At 35.5% G+C, this 20803-nt stretch overlaps 1 protein-coding gene across 4 annotated transcripts in view; it reads left to right on the forward strand.

Moving 5' to 3' along the window:
• The window catches only part of GPATCH2 (G-patch domain containing 2), a 179183-nt gene that overhangs the window by 5228 nt on the left and 153152 nt on the right, over nucleotides 1-20803 (forward strand). For 3 of the 4 annotated variants that reach the window (XM_045455750.1, XM_045455751.1, XM_045455752.1), the window contains exons 2-5: nucleotides 6736-7452; nucleotides 12092-12153; nucleotides 15470-15652; nucleotides 16183-16262. In XM_045455750.1, coding sequence (XP_045311706.1) covers nucleotides 6736-7452; nucleotides 12092-12153; nucleotides 15470-15652; nucleotides 16183-16262 — 1042 coding nt within the window. Of the gene's footprint in view, nucleotides 1-6735; nucleotides 7453-12091; nucleotides 12154-15469; nucleotides 15653-16182; nucleotides 16263-16389; nucleotides 17867-20803 lie in introns of those variants that run through there. The other variant, XM_045455753.1, reaches the window with a different exon arrangement.

A 20803-nucleotide genomic window follows, 5' to 3' on the forward strand; every position in this document is an offset into this window, starting at 1 on the left:
TCCACGCTACCTCTTTCAAGAAGAGAGAAAAGGTTACTTCTGATTAATGGTTTAAGTTAGGTAGGTCGAGGAATTTCTAAACTAGCTTAAATGTTAACATTTAATGTTTGGGTTATTCTATATTTCCTAAGAAATATTTCCCCAAGGTATATAAAAGGAGATACTTCTTTTAATCATTTTAAAGGTTACTAGACTGAGATAAAGACTTATTTTGACAAATAATGTTACCATTAAAGAAGGAAATGCATAAATTCCTATGAGCAGTAGAAATTTTAATCAAACAAATCATATTTTATTGAATTAGGCATGAAATTTAGCCCTTGATGTGGCATCTTTTTTTTTTTTTTTTTATGTTTAATTTATTTATTTTTGAGAGAGAAAGCAAGCATGAGCAGGAGACAGGCAGAAAGAGAAAGAGACAGAGAATCCCAGGCAGGCTCTGCACTGTCAGCAGAGTCCATCATGGTGGGGCTCAAACTCAGGAACTCTGAGCTGGACGCTTAACTGACTGAGCCACCCAGCCAGCCCTGATGTAGCATCTCTAAGGCTCCTGTTTGCATGTTTAGGCACCCATTGTCATGATCTACACTATTATGTGTTAATTTTAATGTGTGTTCTTTAGCTATTTACTTTTATGACCAAACAACCCTTCCTATCTTAAGCCAAAGCTAACATGAATATCAAAACATGTAATTCCAAGACTATTTTCTTAAGTTTGTGATCAGTCATAGCATACATTTGTCAGCATAGCTCTTGACTAGGTATTCCTCCTACATCGTTTTTGTACACATTGAATTTTTATTCATGCAGAAACTAACGATAAATGGCTATTTCCTTAACTTGCTAGAAGCCAATTAAGTAGTTGTATTTAGCAGTGGGTGAATTAGTTTTAGCACTCCACTGCTAGAGTTACTTAAGTTTGTAGAAGAGATAATCCTGTGTTTTACAGAGATGAAGAGGAGAATTTTACCATGTATTAGATGATAAGGAGCATTTGATTTCTTTTTCCTTACCTAGATATTTGATAGCTGTGGTCAGTTACTTTTTTGTTACATATGGAAGATTTTTTGTTTGTTTTTAATGAAATTGTTGGGTTTATGAAGACACACATGTCTATCATCTTATTATGTAGTTATTTTTATCAGTGTCCAGGCAAGGAAATTATTCTCTAATTTTTCTGTACATGCTATATTTTATCCTCTTAGGAATAGTAGTTATTGCTAATAGAGTCTCCAAAAAGGAAAAGTCACTGATGGAGTAATTGGCTGTCAGTTTTTGGGGGGATCTGTTTTTCTGGGCTTTCTTGGGCTTCTTTGCCGTGCCTCCCTGTACATTGTTGACTGCTATTTGAGAGCCCTTGATTTGATTCATCAGTCAACTGCTAGTCCTGTGGGAACATGTGAGCATCGAGTTTGGACTAAGGCCACGTCCTGAGTCTTCTTTCTTAAATTCTTTTTTTTTTTTTTTTTTTCAACGTTTTATTTTTTATTTTTGGGACAGAGAGAGAGACAGAGCATGAACGGGGGAGGGGCAGAGAGAGAGGGAGACACAGAATCGGAAACAGGCTCCAGGCTCTGAGCGTCAGCCCAGAGCCTGACGCGGGGCTCGAACTCACGGACCGCGAGATCGTGACCTGGCTGAAGTCGGACGCTTAACCGACTGCGCCACCCAGGCGCCCCCTGAGTCTTCTTTCTTGAGCAAGAAACATTTGAAAGAAAACTCTAAACTCAGCGCCAGGTTTCTACATTCATTGACCATCCTCACTCTCAAACATACGTTTTTAAGGAAAGCCTTTGTCTGAGTTAGAATTTGGTGTTAAGAAAGCCAGGGAGAACAATTTACTCATTTTATTGGATGTTTTAATAGTGCCTAGAAGAAGACTGAAAAACTTAACCCTTGGCGCAAAATTCTTACCTAACTGGCGTATCAAATTTTGGGTTGATCATACGTTTTATATTGCTCAGCATAATGCAATACCACCTGCGAAAAACCAAAATGCTTATCTGCTCAGGTCATGCCGTTTTCAAAATCCCACTTTAGATAGATAGTGGGACTATAATCTTATTCTATTTATTTGGAGTATTTGAAGAAAACTCTTAGTGAACTGTCATCTTAGACATTCTACCTAATGCAAACTATTCTCAAAAGATATCATTTCCATTGAATTTCAAATGGAGAGAAATTGTTTTATAAATATGAATGTTATTCAAATTAGCTAAGTGGTAATTCACTAAATTTTACTGTAATTAAACTTTACAGCTATGAATGCTTAATAAACACGTTTTTGTACAGAAAAGTTCTGTATTTTCAGGTTCTTTCTTCAATAGGAAAAGTCTCATTTAAGAAAATATCTTGAAGATAAAGTGTTTCCATACCATGGTCTTCAATGTAACTGCCAAGGCAAAGGAAATAAATGAGCTATTGATTATGTGGTCTCTTATAATGACTTTATTTCTGTGAGGCCAGATGATGCCAGTTTTCCCTGAGAGATAGAAGTGAAGCAGCGTGACTGACTATAATATCACTAGCTCATTAACAAGGGTTTTGACTTGCGGGAGTCTGGTGAGTTGAAACTGAAGGGAGGGGGAAAGTGATTTTAACTCTGAATGTTGCATATTTTCTTCTGTGTTTTTGTGAGGCTTTTAAAAAGTCTTTTTAAAGTAAATGTCTTCATTGGCATTCGATCCCTATTTGAGTGACATCATGGAATAAATTGGGTTCTCTGGATAAATTTTTTTTTAATTTTTTTTTAATGTTTATTTGTTTGTTATATATGTGAGTGAGTGGGGGAGGGGCAGAGAGAGAGGGAGACACAGAATCCAAAGCAGGTTCCAGGCTCTAAGCTGTCAGCACAGAGCCCGTCGTGGGGCTCGAACCCATGAACAGTGAGATCATGACCCAAGCCGAAGTCGGACACTTAATCAACGGTGCCCATCCCGGCGCCCCTAAAATTTTCTTAATGTCTTTTTTTCTTGAGAAAAACAATACAAAGTCAAGTAAGGTGACAATTTTAATGATGTTATCAAGAAATTTTGCTTTCATTCTTAGTAATACCAGTTCTATTTTCTTAAGCTGTTTGTTACAATAATTCTTTTTATAAGTCTCTCTTTTTTTTTTTTTTTTAACGTTTATTTATTTTTGAGACAGAGAGAGACAGAGCATGAACAGGGGAGGGGCAGAGAGAGAGGGAGACACAGAATCTGAAACAGGCTCCAGGCTCTGAGCTATCAGCACAGAGCCCGACGCGGGGCTCGAACTCACGGACCTTGAGATCATGACCTGAGCTGAAGTCGGATACTTAACCGACTGAGCCACCCAGGCGCCCCTACAATAATTCTTTTTAAATGAAATTGATTGAAGACTTAAGTTTCAATGGATTGAATCTGATTGCTAACCTTTATCTAATGGTGGTAGGTCCACCACATTTCCTTTTTGTAGTAAAGCACTAGATTATAACTTCCAAAATAACCTGCAACTTTAGTTGTAGATGACATTCATGCATTGAGTTAATTTCATATTAATAATTAGACCTAGTCATTCACCCATTGATGAGAAAACTGCATCTCCAAAGAGTAAGTTACTTAAGAACCAGGTGATACGGAGTCTTCTTTTAGACAAAGGTCCTTATTCTGGTACACGTTAAGCTGGCGTCCAGTGAATTTTATTAAAGGTGCAATATTATATTCAGAGATCATAGGTCTTTCAGACTACATTTCTTCCAAAGAAATAGTATTCAAGGAAATGAACAAAATATTTATTGCAATAAAGGGAAAACAAAAATGTGATTATTAACATAGAGATGATGGAGAAAAGACCCATTTGGCTTATCATTATAGTCAGAATTGTAGCCCTTCTTTTGGCTTAATGCTAATTCCTACGTGACACCTATTTCTCATAACCAAATGCAACAGATGTTTAAAAAAGATCTGTTGGGGGGCACCTGGATGGTTCAGTAAGTTAACCAGCTGACTTCGGCTCAGGTCATGATCTCACACTGTGTGGGTTCGAGCCCTGCGTCAGGCTCTGTAATATATAGGACCCTTTTAGTGGCTTTCCAGAGTTTATAGATCTATAGATAGATCAGGAAAATACAATGCCCACATTAAATGAAAGGCGATGTCGGGGCGCCTGGGTGGCTCAGTCCGTTGAGCATCCGGCTTCAGCTCAGGTCATGATCTCACCGTTGGTGAGTTCAAGCCCTGTGTCAGGCTCTGTGGTGACAGCTCAGAGCCTGGAGCCTGCTTCAGATTCTGTGTCCCCCTCTCTCTCTGCCCCACCCCTGCTTGTGCTCTGTCTCTCCCTGTCTTTCAAAAATGAATAAACATAATTTTTTTTTTTTTTTAATGAAAAACTGTGTCCATTTAGTTAATTGCTCACAATGTACATTTCACTGATGACTACAGCATCGGGGGCTTTGGATTCAACTAACTTCCACCACCTATACTGCCCTTGACTCAGGTCTCCCATTCCTCTTTTGTGTTCAAAAGAATATAATGCTAAGTGTGAGTCATTTGGCTTTATGCAGATATATACTAAATCTGTCTCAGAAATTAAAATAGTACCACCTGCTGCTACATCACTCATAAACAAATGCAAACTGGATACTGGAATTGTGTGGTACTAGAATCCCTTTCTTGGCTGCAGTTGGTTGAGCATTCAGGCTCTAGAACCAGATTGCTGGAGTTTGAAACCTGTTTCTACCATTTTCTAGGGGTGTCACTTTGGGCAAATTGCCCTTAATGTCTGTGTCTCTTTGTGTCTCATATACCACCTTATAAGGTTATTATGTGAGAATGAAATGAGGTAATGCATATAAAACACTTAAAAATGGGCCGAGCACATAGTAAGTTCTTGTGTTAGAAGCTGTATGTGTGAATCATTTTATAAGTAGTAAATCCAGTTGAATTAAAATGTATGTTTGTTTTCAGATTATTCAAATGAGAACACAAAATGAAAAATTATTATAAGGAACTTGCAAATGCCTCAAATTATAGACTGTAGAGACTATATAAACCAGGGTCAGCAAACTATAGCCAGCCATCACTTGGTTTTGTAAATAAAATTGTATTAGAACACAGCCATTCATTTATATATTGCCTAGGGCTATTTTCACCTTACAGTGGCTGAAATTGAGTGGCTATGACAGAGACCTAATAGACTGCAAAGCCTAACAGTTTACCGTTTGGCCCTTTAGAGAAAAGTGTGCCTACCCCTACTATAGATTTAGAAGTTGAGGATATTTGTAGTTGTAGTTGTAGAAGTTGTAGTTGAGGATATTTTGATCCCTAGGTCCTTCTTTTTTTGTTTTTTAATTTTTTTTTTCAACGTTTATTTATTTTTGGGACAGAGAGAGACAGAGCATGAACGGGGGAGGGGCAGAGAGAGAGGGAGACACAGAATCGGAAACAGGCTCCAGGCTCTGAGCCATCAGCCCAGAGCCCGACGCGGGGCTCGAACTCACGGACCGCAAGATCGTGACCTGGCTGAAGTCGGACGCTTAACCGACTGCGCCCCAATCCCTAGGTCCTTCTAAGACTCAGAAATGATTGTTCATGATCTGTATAAGAAAGATACATGTTTGAATTAACTATACTGTTTAAAAAATAAAATTGAGGGGCGCCTGGGTGGCGCAGTCGGTTAAGCGTCCGACTTCAGCCAGGTCACGATCTCGCGGTCCGTGAGTTCGAGCCCCGCGTCGGGCTCTGGGCTGATGGCTCAGAGCCTGGAGCCTGTTTCCGATTCTGTGTCTCCCTCTCTCTCTGCCCCTCCCCCGTTCATGCTCTGTCTCTCTCTGTCCCAAAAATAAATAAACGTTGAAAAAAAAAATTAAAAAAATAAATAAATAAAATAAAATTGGAATTTTGGGCTTTCCATCACCAACCGATCTAGAATCTTTGGGAGTTGGGTTTGGAAAGGGTCGATATAATTTATAAAAGTCTGTAAAGAATGCTTATCCTAGCTGACAAGCAGATCATTTTCTCACTGGTAACATAGTTTAATGGTTTTTGTTTGTTTCTTTTTATTTAAAAAATACCAAGAGACTGTCTCAGAATGAATTATAAGAAAAATGATGGGCCATTTTAGACCAGTGAGCCTCCAGTTTGAGTGTGAACAGTTTCTGCTTGACTGAGTTATGAGATTAGTGTGGCCTAAATATATGCCTAGTGTCTGGTTAAACTCTCCTTTCACATATATTACAAATCTTGAAAGTACCTGTCAGTCTTTCCATCTCCCTCGCATATCATGGTGGTGACTGGGTAGAGCGTGTGGTGAGTAGAGAATTGTACAGTTTCCTTCTTCACTTAGAAATTGCTGTGGGGGAGGGGTGGTTGGAGGAAGGCTTGAGAAAGCTCTCTCCATATCTGTTCTAGCAAAACTGGCTCTAGGGAAAGGGCAGGAGTAGACTAATGAGCAGGGATTTAAGCAGAAATAACTTTTCTATAATTACACAGTAAAAATAGGAAATTACTGGGATCTTTCATTGCTGATATTATGCTTACTCTATCTTGAAGTAATTCGTATGTTTAATAAAAGAACTTACATATGAAAAAGGAGCTTAAAATGAGTCAGAATATTTGAAACTATATGGGATAGAAAAATTAAATAGCTTTTAAACATTTCTTTATAATAACTATTAATTTTAGATTTAGAGTGAATTGTCTGCTGTAATAAACTAGGTTAATGCAGTTAATACTATTTTCTTTAATTTTTTTTCTTCTTTTTTTGAAAATGTAGGCATTTCAGTCGAACCATGGAAGAACTGGTTCATGATCTTGTCTCAGCATTGGAGGAGAGCTCAGAGCAAGCTCGAGGTGGATTTGCTGAAACAGGAGATCATTCTCGAAGTATATCTTGCCCTCTGAAACGCCAGGCAAGGAAAAGGAGAGGGAGAAAACGGAGATCATATAATGTTCACCACCCATGGGAGACTGGTCACTGCTTAAGTGAAGGCTCTGACTCTAGTTTAGAGGAACCAAGCAAGGACTATAGAGAGAATCACAATAATAATAAAAAAGATCACAGTGACTCTGATGACCAAATGTTAGTGGCTAAGCGCAGGCCATCATCAAACTTAAATAATAATGTACGAGGAAAAAGACCTCTGTGGCACGAATCTGACTTTGCCGTGGACAACCTTGGGAACAGAACTCTGCGCAGAAGGAGAAAGGTAAAACGCATGGCCGTGGACCTCCCACAGGACATCTCTAACAAACGGACAATGACCCAGCCCCTTGAAGGTTGTAGAGATCAGGACATGGACAGTGATAGAGCTTACCAATATCAAGAGTTTACCAAGAACAAAGTCAAAAAAAGGAAATTGAAAATAATTAGACAAGGACCAAAAATCCAAGATGAAGGAGTAGTTTTAGAAAGTGAGGAAATAAGCCAGACCAGTAAGGACAAAATGGACTACGAAGAGCAAAAAGTCTCAGACGAACTCATGAGTGAAAGGTGACTTTTATATTCTCTAAATATAAAAATATGTGTCTCCATTGTTTGTGCTTGAACGTATTTTGTATCTTAATTAATTCTACTTTAAAATAATTATAAATTATAATAATATAAAATATAATCATAGTGATATTCCTGTTTAACCATCGTTACATTTCTTTATAATTTATGGTGTTTAACACAAAACAAAATTGCTTATTTGATTTAAACAAAGTCTTTCCATTGTGTTTTAAAGACTTAATTTTCAGCTATAAAGAGAAAAGGAAATGGATTTTCAATGGGAAAGAATGCACTTTTGAATAACAGCATATTTAGAACTCATAGAATTGGATTTGTAATTATTTGTTTAATTATAGAACTTTAGCTTTGGTGCTTTTTAGTGTCACAATTCATCAGTTTATTTTGATTCTTAAGAATCAAAAATTGGTAGCACTTCAACAGATATGGCTTGATCTTTTTAGAAGTCTGTGGAATACTGGGAATCCTGATCACTTAGGAATTGTAAAACCTAATTTACAGTCTAGAAAAACTTGATCTTGTCATTAGACAAATGAGAAAAACAATGATCCTTTGGCAGCTAGTCTCATGTACCTATTCTAGAAAGCAGATATACCACCATGATAATTGTTAAGTACTATTTTGACAACATCAAGAGGTAAGTGATCATTTTTCTTTTACACAGAACTAATGCTACTGGAGGAAATGAGAAAGTATTGACATTGTTCATCTTTTTAGGCATGTTCTTAAAACCAGACTCAGAACTATGATCCAGAAAAGAAAAAAAACATTGCTTACTGGGAAAGAGTATTTGATTTTAATTTGTGAGACTAACCTCATCTTAATCATGTAGACTGAAGACCATGGACTTCATATATATGTATTTAATAATACATATTATTTTGTATATACATATATATTTGCTTATAAATATGATTACAAACATGAATAGGATCTGGTAAAATTTATAGGATGGGGCTTTTATTAGAGATGGTTTGCTATTTATGTTATTTTTCTGAGGAAGTAAAAATTATTCAAAACAAAAAAAAATGTTTCAGGAAGGCTTTGAGAAGTTTATGGTATCTGCTTTTCTTCCAAAAAAAAAAAAGATAGCATTTTAATACCATAGTGAAAATTATTTGTATGGTAGTATTGAGCCATTGTGACTGAGGACTACTAAGCTTGACTTGAAAGTGATTACCTTGCTCAGTTGCTGGGAGAGAGCGTATGTGTAGTGGAGACTAAGTATTCATTTCTGGATTATTTACAGATTACAGCTTTTTGGATTGATTGTTCAAGCCCCTCCTTTTATTGATGTCTGCCTTTTATTGACAGACATCAACCCTGGAAGAAAAATGAGATGCAACTCTCTTGATTTCTCTTCACTGTAAAAAATATTTGAGTATCTATTAGATATAATCAGTCTACCCAGCAGTCAACAGCTCAGGTACCAATTTTCAAAGAGGATGTTTTCACTCCTGAATCATTTTTTTAAGTATTTCTTTCTTTGATTTTAAACTTAGCCGTGTAACTATTTTTCTTGTCACTCAGATGCATATTCTTTCTGTGGGAAGATTGCTAAATAAAGGCAGTGCCTGTTCCCTGCAGCCCCATAGTTTAGAATAGCAGACAAGCAAACAATGAAAATGAAGTGTGCTGAGCGGAAAGTATTGGTCAGGGAAGATTTCCAAAAGGAGCTATGATTTAAGCAAGTGCTAAGGCATGGATTGTGGAGCAAAGTGGGATGTATTTGGTAAAGTACATGTAGTTCATTATGACTAGAACATAAAGTGGGGGTTGAGGCTACAGCAGTAAGCATGTTTTAAAGGCCTGGTAAGTAATGGGAGGAATTTTAACAACGAAGAAACTCAATTAGATTTACACTTTCTCAAGGTAACATGATCTCAGTAACAGTGTTTTTTTAGCTTTGACTGACCTCTAGTCCATCCTTAAGTGAGAGGTGAATTATGGCAGTGATAGTAAAGGGAAAAAAAATAGAACACTTTTAAGAGTTGGAATCAGTGGAAGGTTGACTGTACTGGAGAGGACAAAAGAGAAAGAGGACTCTCAGATGATGTCTTGTTTCAAGAATCAAAAATACGGGAAATGAACAGATTGGGGCACAGGGGATTGGGATTAGTGTACAAACGCAAATTTGACCAGCATTCATGGGATATATTCTCTCTGAATACCATGCTATAAAAGTCATGCTTTAAAAAAAAAAAAAAAAAAAAAAAAACTGGGAAGAGGTGTCCTTGGAGATGAGCCATAATGGCTGTCAGATGCTGAAAATGAAAAGCCCTGCTTCCATATAAGTTCTTGTGCTGATTTATTGGACATGCTGACAACTACATGGTATACTTAGAGCAACTAGCTAGATGTCAATGAGGTGAAATACTAATAAAGAAACATGTTGTTTAAAACACATGTAAAAAGATCCCAAATGAAGACCAGGGTCATTAGGGACTAAGAGCTGCTCTCAGAGGGGGAAGTCTGATTTCCTTATATCTTTCAGAAGAGTAAGCAGGCAGAGAGAGAAGAGAGAAGATTGGGATGCCACTTGGAGAAAGAACATAAACAAAAGAGATAGGGAGAATTTAGGTTGGGATCATCCATATAGAGCCTTGAAATCTATATTTAATCCAAAAAGTATGGGGCAGTAATTTTAGGTTTTTAATAGAAAACATTTTATTATTTTATCTATTTAATTTATGTGTATATGTATAGATATGCACGTGTTTTATAAACATTTTCTTTTAGAATACTTTTAGTTTTATAGACAAGTTGCAAAGATAGTACAGAGAGTTTCTGGATATCCTATTCCCATATATCCTGCACCCAGTTTCCCCTGTTGTGGTACACTTGTGAGAATCAATAAACCAATGTTGACACATTATTAATGAAAGTCAATACTTTATTAGAATTCCCTTGTTTTTCTTTAATATTCTTTTTCGGTTCCAGGATCCCATCCAAGATATCATAATATTTTTAGTCAGCAAGTTCTATTTGGAAAAGATGAGCCTGGTTAGATGTAGACTATATTAAAAGAGGTAAATCTGAACTCAAAAATGAGAAGACTATTGTAAAAAAAAAAAAAAAAAAGAGAGAGAGAGAGAAAGAAAGAAAAGAAAGCACATAGTTTCACAATCCTTTATCTTTAAATCTGAATTCTGAAAGCTGTGAAAAACTAATTCATTCATTTGAGGCCAGACCTAACTTGAACTCTATTTAATGTGGATATTCATTCAATTGAAAAAAATATATAGTAATAGGTTTCATTCTGGAGTGCTACCCCAGACCCTTAGTAGTCATTTAGTCATTTTAGAACATATCTTTCCAAAATTTGAAAAGTTGTGAATTTTAAATACATTTTGCCTCAAGGATTTCAGAAAAAGAATTGTGATTCAAGGTATATATGATAAGGCCATATATTAGGGTTGTGTTGATATAGGCAGACAGGAAAGCACTAATGAAGAAAGTTAAAAAGGTACCAACTTAGAGTTCCTTGGTAAAATGTGTCACTTAACAAATTTTATGCTTTTTGTTTTTATTTATTTTTAATAAATAAAACAACTGAAATGATATTCTATATTCAGAAAACATTTGGGTTTAGATCTCATTTGTGGTTTTAATCCTGAACTCTCAATTTAAATATTTTAAAACAGATTAATTTTGTTTAATAAGTCGGGTTATAGAGTTATACATGTAAACAGGAAAAGTATAAAATTCACCTGAGGAAGTTTCCTAATTGGTTAAAATTAAAAATTACAGGAAGAAGAAGTATATGAGAATTTTTAAAGAAGATCATCAATTTTCTTTAGAGGAGAAGGCTATTATTACATGATCTTGTTTTTGTGTTTTTCAACTAACTAGATTTTCATATAAGCATTGCTTCTGTTAGAATAGTGACAGTTTATTCATGTCAGTCGAATATCTACTATTTGTTTTAATTTCTTTGTGAAATTTGCCTTTGTATCATACTTGAACTTCTATGGAAGTATGGAGTACATATTATTTTTACATACCCCCTCCTTAATATTGGCAATATTGAGTGTTTTGCTCAGAGGGATTTTAACTTTGACTTAATGGATTGTTACCGTTGTAAACTTTTTTCTTCCATGCTAAGTAATAGAGTTGTTGTGAATTCTTAAGTAATGTCTTTTCCAGAATATTTGCAAATGTGGTTATGAAAAGTAATTTCATCCCAGGCCCTTGTATTTCATGTGCTGAAGAAAGGCTTAGGCTGCTTTTGATTGAGACTTTCCCCATTTTATTGAGCAGCGGTGTTCCGGGCTCAGGCTGAATTGCACACAGCATAAGAAAGGAGCAGTGAGCATTTGATGAAAGCAGATAATAAAATGCATCAATTGTGTCAGCACCTCGTTGCAGTCACATCTGGCTTACTGTCAGGGTCCCATTAGATTCCTGTGGTTTTATGTGCCAAAAATAATATGCTCTGTAGTTAATGGAACCAGAATATTTGCAGTTTGATTAAAAAAAAATCATCTTATTTTCTTTCAGATCTTTGTCAGGCTTAAGTTTCATCTCTGAGCTGCCGTGTCTCTTTAAAATTTTACGACTGAGAGATCAATTGTTCTTTTGATCTGTTTTTTTTTTTTTTTTTTCTTCTCCCTTATTACAGTGATTCCAGCAGTCTCAGCAGCACCGATGCTGGTTTATTTACCAATGATGAGGGAAGGCAAGGTACTGAAATCTATTTTTTTTTTATTCCCTTGGAAAAACGTCTTCATTTGAAAGTTTGTGCTTATTGCTAGTTATGTCCTAGGTTGATGACTGCAATCCCTTTACCTTACACACACCTGCTTAGTGGACTGGGCTTGAGTTCTTTTTTATACTATGAAGGGTATCTTGTCTTCATGACCTACCGTAATTGATTATCTCCAAAAGCTAGTATGTGGGGCTAATAATATTAAGGAAGGATTATCTTCCTTAAGAAAGCTTTACATACCTCAGTCTTTTCAATTTTGTCTCTTAGCAAGTTCACAAGACACTGGTTCTCATTCTCCACCTGATTCCAAATGCATTTAATACTGTGTAAGCATTAATAAAGATGGATTTGCAAGTCATTTGTCATTTTTATTCAGCCGTGACATTTATTCATCCTATCCAGTTTGTAAGTAATTAGACAGCTTTCATGAACTCAGTATTGTAAACTGTTAAACAGTAATGTCTTACAACTTAGATCTTTCACATCTTCAAAGTTTCCTGAAGCTTTTCACGCTTCAACATGGCATTATTTTGAAACTACCCATTTGGGAAGAAAATAGGACAATAAGGGGGCAAAAGGAATATCTACGAATACTTACCACAAATACTTCCTTTCTTGAGACTCTTTAGAGCAAAGCAGTAATAAGTTCTAAGGGACCAAACCAAAATTTATTGTTTTAAATTATAAATAGTCTAATGATACAAAAAAAAAGAACAAAATAATAGCTGCCTACACATTCGTTTCTTAGTCTTTTCTTCCTCTTGACAATAGGAATAAAATAAATTATCATTAATTTTTTTCTTACTTATAAATCATATATATTCCAGATAAATAGGCACATACTGTTTTAGAGACCATAGACTTTTTAAAGTTAAGAGACTTTGCTGAAATATGTTAGAACTTCGGGACTCAGAGTGAGCTTAACTGCCTTGATAATATACCTAAACTCTCATTTAAATACATGTGCCTACCCAGAGTTACAAATGTTGAATTTGGTAATGAAATGAAATCAAAAACTTCTTTAAAAAATAACTTTGGACAAGTCCGTCAATCTTGGAAAAGCTTTGAATGGTTTAGAATAATGTGCTAGCATTTATTATGAGCTTTTTATATTTTATATTTCTAAGTGCTGTTTTTCATTCAATTTACTTTAGGCTCTTATTCTTTTTAAAAAAAAATTTTTTTAACATTCATTTTTGAGTGACAGAGACAGAAAGTGAGTGGCCGAGGGGCAAAGGGAGAGGGGGACAGAATCCAAAGCAGGCTCCAGACTCTGAGCTATCAGCACAGAGCTCAATGCAGGGCTTGAACTCACAAGAGCCATGAGATTATGACATGAGCCAAAGTCGGCACATAACCAGCTGAACCACGCAGGCTCTTCTGCTCTTCTATTATTCTTAAGAAAACCCTGTGAGATTCTTTTTTTGGGCGGATGATGAAACCCAGTCTAATAAAGTTGAGGTAACTTCCCAGTTACAAAACATTCCAATTCTGATTGGTCTGTCTGACTTCAGCACTCAAGCTCTTCATCTTTAGCTACTGGATTTCCCTATTAAATAGAACAAAGTTGTACATCACATCAAAATAAAAAAACCTCATTTTTCTATTATAATGTTGTCTCAATTGGAATTAAGATCTTGGGTAATCAGGGGCGCCTGGGTGGCGCAGTCGGTTAAGCGTCCGACTTCAGCCAGGTCACGATCTCGCGGTCCGTGAGTTCGAGCCCCGCGTCAGGCTCGGGGCTGATGGCTCAGAGCCTGGAGCCTGTTTCCGATTCTGTGTCTCCCTCTCTCTCTGCCCCTCCCCCGTTCATGCTCTGTCTCTCTCTGTCCCAAAAATAAATAAACGTTGAAAAAAATTAAAAAAAAAAAAAAAAAAAAGATCTTGGGTAATCAGTTTCAAGTGACTCCCTTTTTTTTTCTTGTATTTATACCTGCTCTGGGAAATTTTAATTTATAGTTCTCAGTAAAAGTACTAATATTTATGCGCTTTGAAATGTGGCTTTTTTTAAATTAATTTTTATTAAATTAAAAAAATTAAATTTTTATTAAATTTTATTAAATTCTCTGTTGAAATTCTCTGTGGCTTTGGCTTTCCAAATGCTTTAAAATTTTTACTCCCTCATAATTTGAAGTATGGCTGTTTTTCCACAGAGTCATTTTCAGTTGAAGCTTTGGGTTTTTTCTAGTTTGCTTTTAAAAATATTTGTAGTAAGAGATTTTGGAAATCAGAAATCTCTTTCTGTAAAGGAAAAAACTTTATGGCATTTGTGATGACCCTCTTAAAAACCAGAATTAGCAGTTTTTCTAAGAAACACGAAGACTTGAATGAATTTGGGATCATATTCAAAATGCTGTTTGTCACATACTTTTAAAAGCCATCTGCCTTCTGTAGTTTTGTCTACTTACGTGTCTATTATTCCTGTTTTAAAAACAAAATACTGTTGATTCACATCAAGGGTACATTTTGAACTGAATTTTAAATGGATCATTTCTCCATGGTTACTTACACTCATGGATGTTCCCAAAAGTCAAACTTAGTGTAGATAGTGTTCTGTTTTAAAAATACCTTGCTTATAGTAATCCAGCACACTTTCTTCCTCAATGCTGTGGTACTGTCACTTTTCATTTAAAATCAACTTTTTCACAACTATTTCTTAATGAACTTAATCAGATTAATTTCATTTAGTCACATCTGTTCACGATTGTTTCCCCTTTTACACTCCATACAAATCATGAAATTAAGCTAATTATATACCATTATCAGCTGCAGAGAACGGGTTCTACAGTTTTATACTTTTAATTCCCGGCAGGAGATTAAGGCTTGTTTTTCTTTAATTTGGAAAGGGTAGTAACTTAAATGGATTTCTGTACAGTTTTTGCCATAGAATTAACCAGTATTATTGTTTTTCACATATTTAAATTGGTTCTAAAACATAGCAGCTTATGTTTTTGTTGATGGAAGTTCTTGTTATAGTGTTAAAAAACACTATAGCTGTGGTGTAGAATCAAAAGTTTTGTGTATAGATCGTGTGTATGATTGCCAGATAAAATACAGGATCCCCAGTTATATTTGATTTTTAGATAGATCACAAATAATTTTTTAGTATAAGTATGTTCCATGCAGTATTTAGACATACTAAAATTTTATGCAAGTACTTTATATTAAAAATCATTTCTCTGAAATTCAGATATAATTTCTGTCTTGTATTTTTTAGAAACCTAAATCTGATAACCCTGTGTATTTGGATAATAAAACTGAAGCTTTGGGGGATTTCTTGTTTTTGCACAGGTGACGATGAGCAGAGTGACTGGTTTTATGAGAAGGAATCAGGTGGAGCATGTGGCATCACTGGGGTCGTGCCCTGGTGGGAAAAGGAAGATCCTACCGAGCTAGACAAAAATTTACCAGATCCTGTCTTTGAAAGTATCTTAACTGGTTCTTTCCCTCTTATGTCACATCCGGGAAGAAGAGGTCAGTGGTGCTTCCTGACTGCTATTGTGGGCTTTTACATATATATATATATGTGTGTGTGTGTATATATACATATATGTATACATATATATACACACACACATACACACACACACACACACACACTCATTAAAAGAGATTAGGCTAAAAGGGAGATGAAAGAGTCTAGCACAAGATGCTGTAAAGGAACATGTTGAATAGTAGTTCAGCTACTCCATTTATCATGCATTTGAATTATTAGAAAGGTTGACTTGCTCTCTTGCTAGGACCATTGTGAAAATGTTGAAATACTAGAAAGGTGAGTTAGGAGGAAAGAAAAGCCCTGAATAATGCCCTAGTTCTCAAATAATCAGTAGTTGTGTGCTAACCTCATTAGAACTCTACTAGGCATTGCTTCAGATCTTTTAAGTGCGTTTTGCATTTCCCCCACTACTGTTGAAGACGTTTCCCGCTTCCAACTTATTCTGAATTCTGTATTGATGGGAATAATGATCGTAGGATCTTCTAAATTGAGTGCTTTGATTTTCCAGGTTTCCAAGCTAGACTCAGTCGCCTTCATGGACTGCCTTCCAAGAACATTAAAAAATCAGGAGGGACCACAACTTCAATGGTAGGCATGCTTTTCTGTTTAGTTGTCATGTTTGGAAATGTATCCATTTCTATGGAATAAAAAGCCACATCCTCATCCTTTATGCATTTTCTAATGTTATACTTAAAAATAATCCATTTTTTTGTAGGCTACAAACTGGACCAGTGAGATTCCCCTATAAACCAAATCTTCTAATGCTAATAAATTAGTTACGTTTTGAACATCTGGGGAATGACATTCGAGGGAACCTGGCTCCTGTCCTCTTCCCCTGGAGGAGTATCATTGAAGTGAGAGCCTCTTTGATGAAAAGATGGGGCTGTTTTTGCTGGAGGACTGGTATTCTTCCTTTAGTCAGAAGTGAACCTGCTTGGGGAGGCTTTCTAGGGATGTAGGTTGGCCCAGGGTGGGTTGAAACTACTGTAAATTTTATATATTTTTCTCTTTTATGATTTTTTTTTTACATTGAATCCATTTATGTATTACTTGCTTTGCCAAAATGCTAACAAAAGCTAGAAAATTGGAAACTTCCAGATCTCACATAAGTATCCCTTAATGTTTCTATTGTGACTGGTTAAAAACGAATTCTTACATCTCTGACTGTTGTAAATAAACATGATGCATTGACATTTATGGTTCATTTTTAGAGAAGTCTTATATAACCAGCATTATTTAAAATATTTGCATTTTACTCAGGGTATTTTAACAAGGGCTAAGATGAGTAGTAGGTAAGGTTGATCACCTTTACTAGAATTTCTGTTTTGTTCAGTTTGCTTTCTACTTGAATAATCTGCTCTGTATTGCAAACCCATTGTATTTTACAGTATAGTGTTCATTGTACCACAAAAAAAAATCATCCTAGTTTTAAGCTAACTACAGTGATAACTAGCCTGTGCTAGTTCATTCATTGACTATTACTTTTTTAAAATATCTGCTTTGTCTAATACCTGAAACCACTCAAAATTATCGTTTTGGCTCAGAGCTTATGGAAATCATGTGAAAGCTGGTGTTTCAGCTAATACTGTATGCCTCCGAATCATGTTGTCATGTTTAAAGTGAGAGCTGCGTGCACACCTTTAGAATGGCAGATCTTCTGTGTCAGCGTGAGTGTCAAATACTTGCATGAGCTCGTTTTCGCAAGCAGAGGGAAAAATGTAACATTTCTATTGATGGTATAATTTAGACACTATACAACGTTCAGGCCATTTGAATTCTTCAAAATGATACATTAAAATGTTTAATATTTTTATTACGTTCCAATTGATTAAAACTGTGATTTAATACATGTATTTTTATATTATTGTATGGATTAATTGTTAATTCAGCATTTCATGGCTAACTTAAATATGATGATTGGAAAAGAAACTTAAAGTTGACATTTCTTTTACCTGAAAGTATTATAATCTGAAAGATTCCGGAAAATGTATTAAGCAGGAATGTGTGACATCTTTTAGATTGCTTGTCTAAACTGGGGAGATTAAATATGATAAAGTGCAACTTTGAGTATCTTTACCTTTGCATATTTAAAGTGATATTTTAGAGGTACAATAATGTGGTATTTGGTCATTGTAAGTAAGCTTCCTTGTGCTATGTCCTTTGGAGTAAAAATTCATGATTTCTTTTCTGAATTACGTAAATGCTTTTATTTTATTTTGTATAATGACTGTCTTTTAGATCTGAATAAGTCACTTTAAAACCTTGGCCTATGAACTTTGCCTTACCAATCATGAATCTAGATGAATGCTATCTAGTTCTTGGTTCAGTTTTACCTATTTTTATTTTTGGTTCACTGCTTGCTTGAGCATAGCTGGGATTTGTAGCCCATTTTCTAGGCTTATTGCAATCTCACTGTGGTATTTTATAGAAGCTATTACATCTGATAGGTTAGCTTCATGGTATTGATGATACATGGCTTAACCATAGTAAAAGCTGCCTTCCCTCTCTAAATTGTAAAAAGGTGATTAAGTTTCACTTGATGGAGATATACTATATATGTGTGTTTATCATGGAACCTAGTGCATTAGGCCATAAACTGTTTTCCTGGTCTACATTTTTTTGTATTCAAATTTTACTGAAGACAATGGGCTCCTTCAGGTTTTCTTTCTTTCAATCCTGAATTGTCCTTGTTTGGATTTTTAAGTACTGTAATTTTTTTTTTTCAATAAAATATCTGACTTGGGCAAGAAAGGTAAGAGTTCCAATTTGTGCTGATATTTTTAAATCCCTCTGCTAAGTGTTGTTGTTGCTGCTCATACTGTCCGTATTGTATGTAACCATCACATTTTAAAAATCATAATCTCACAAAGCAGTCATATTTAAACAGTACCAATGACATCCAGTAATAAGAAATGAAATTTAATTCCTTAGACTTTCACACTGAAATTTAATTCCTTAGACTTTCACACTGCAAAGCCAGATTGGTTGTAAGAGGTCAGTTTTCTGAGCAAAGTCAAACACATAGCTGCAACCCATTAAACAGAAAGGCAACAAAAGGTTTCTTTCTCTTATGCAGATGAGTAATGATTGCACAGCTATAATGATGATGTTTGAAGGACATGACAGAAGAATCTTTTACTGAAATATTAATGGAAAGTTTTCAGTTGGACTTTTAAGTAGTCACCATAATTATGTTCTAAAGTTGCCCTGAACGCTGATTAGCAAATACTGAACCATTGCTCCTAAGGGAAATACCAGGTTAAGTTCCTTTGAGCCTCCAGTCATGACATTTTTATCAGTTGATCAGTACATAACCTTGTTTTATGTATCTTTCTGTCTAAAAACACCTTACTTAATATATACTGTTGACTCATTAATATTGAACTCCGACCAGCAGCACTCTAACCTGTACCTGCACAAAGCCTATCTACCACACGTATTTCCCCTTAAGGCCCATCATGGCCTTCTTGTGCTTAGAAACCCTAGTCAGCACTTCACTATGTGTGGGGTTCATTGCAAACCGTGAATTTCCAACAAAAAGCACAAAACTGTGAAACACGTGGCACTAAATAAGCCACAGAAAGGACGCTTGTTTACAGTATTAGAGCTGAAATAGGAATGCACACTGTCGTCTTACGTGACCTCGGTGGGGAAAGCACATGTGTGCCAGGTGACAGATTTTTCACTGCTCCTGAATGTCCGTGTGAATGGTACAAGAATTGATTTGGGAGTGGGATCATTCCGAGGGGCATGCGACTCTCCATCTCAGGGTTGTAAGTTTGAGCCCCATGTTAGGTGTAGAGATTAAAAATAATATCTTAAAAAAATAATTGGGAATTACAGATAAATGTTAGTGAGTAGGCAAACTTGAAAATGTGGAACCTGCAAATAGTAATGAGGATCGACTCTATCTAGTTTTATTGAGCTGGGTGATGTGGTAATCATGGAAAATTCATAGGTTTAGAAGTCTGAACTTTGTGAATCCCCACTCTGGTTCTTCTTTTTACTTGTAATTACAAATTGAATGTCATTTCCTCTTTCTGTTAAACAGATGATAATATTTACTTTGCAGAAGTGTTGTCAGGATTAAATGAGATTATGTGTACATAATTGGGCCAGCGCCATTTTTGTCACATAGTATATACTAAATAAATGATAGTTACTGTTATGTTAGACATATTAAATATAGAATCTCATGATTTAGAGAACATTTGTATTATGGGTCAAATGCAGAATTTTAGACTTTTAAACTTTTCACATTTTATATATGATATGCCTTTACAGCTAATATTTAAAGTGCTTTATATGGCAGCCTTTTATGTTTCTTTTATACTTCATTTATATTTGAGCCAGGCTTTGTCTTTAATATGACTGCGAAGAATAATTTTGAATGAGTTTTAGATTGACAGCTATTGCATTAAATCTCAAAGCCTGATTGTGGACTAAAAAACTGTTCTAAACACTTCCCCCTAACCTCTGATCATTAAGCCATTCATTTGCAAAAAACCTCTCCTATTTAGGAGGTTTTGGTTACCTGGTTTAAAAAAATAATTTTGCCCATATACGTGATGTGTGAATGCAGTCACGGTTCTGAGAATTTAATGTGGAAAGGAATTAACTATTGCTCTCCGGTTAGAATAAAGCACTGGGTTTTTTTTGGAGCCTAGCTAACCAGCCTCTAATATTTACCTCTTTTTGGAGAATTAAGCAAATGATAATTCTGAGGAATATTCTGGGACCGTTATCCAGGAGATTCAGTGTGAATCTCCCATATTTCCAGAATTTTTGCATCAAGTACAATTCAGAGTAAATCATCCTCAGAGTAATGATCCATCAGAGAGTCTGTTTGGGGATATAGTACTTACAAAGTGAATCCAATTAACCTGACTTAAGCGTAACATTTCTGATAGCCAAGATATTCTACCCTTAAGCATCCTAATTAATCACTGTTTTCTGTAGGTGAGAGATTTTTGAAAAAAAGTTTTTAAACTGATGGTCTTAGACCAGTTGTTACATTTATCTAAGTTAGCATTCAAATTGAGTGATCTGTTGAAAGATCAAGAAATAAATGGCTCCGTTTAATTGTGGTACCTGAAGTCCAGCATAAATATTACATAAGGAATTCTACC

The sequence above is a fragment of the Leopardus geoffroyi genome, chromosome C3 (assembly GCF_018350155.1).
Source record: "Leopardus geoffroyi isolate Oge1 chromosome C3, O.geoffroyi_Oge1_pat1.0, whole genome shotgun sequence".
NCBI classification, from domain to species: domain Eukaryota; kingdom Metazoa; phylum Chordata; class Mammalia; order Carnivora; family Felidae; genus Leopardus; species Leopardus geoffroyi.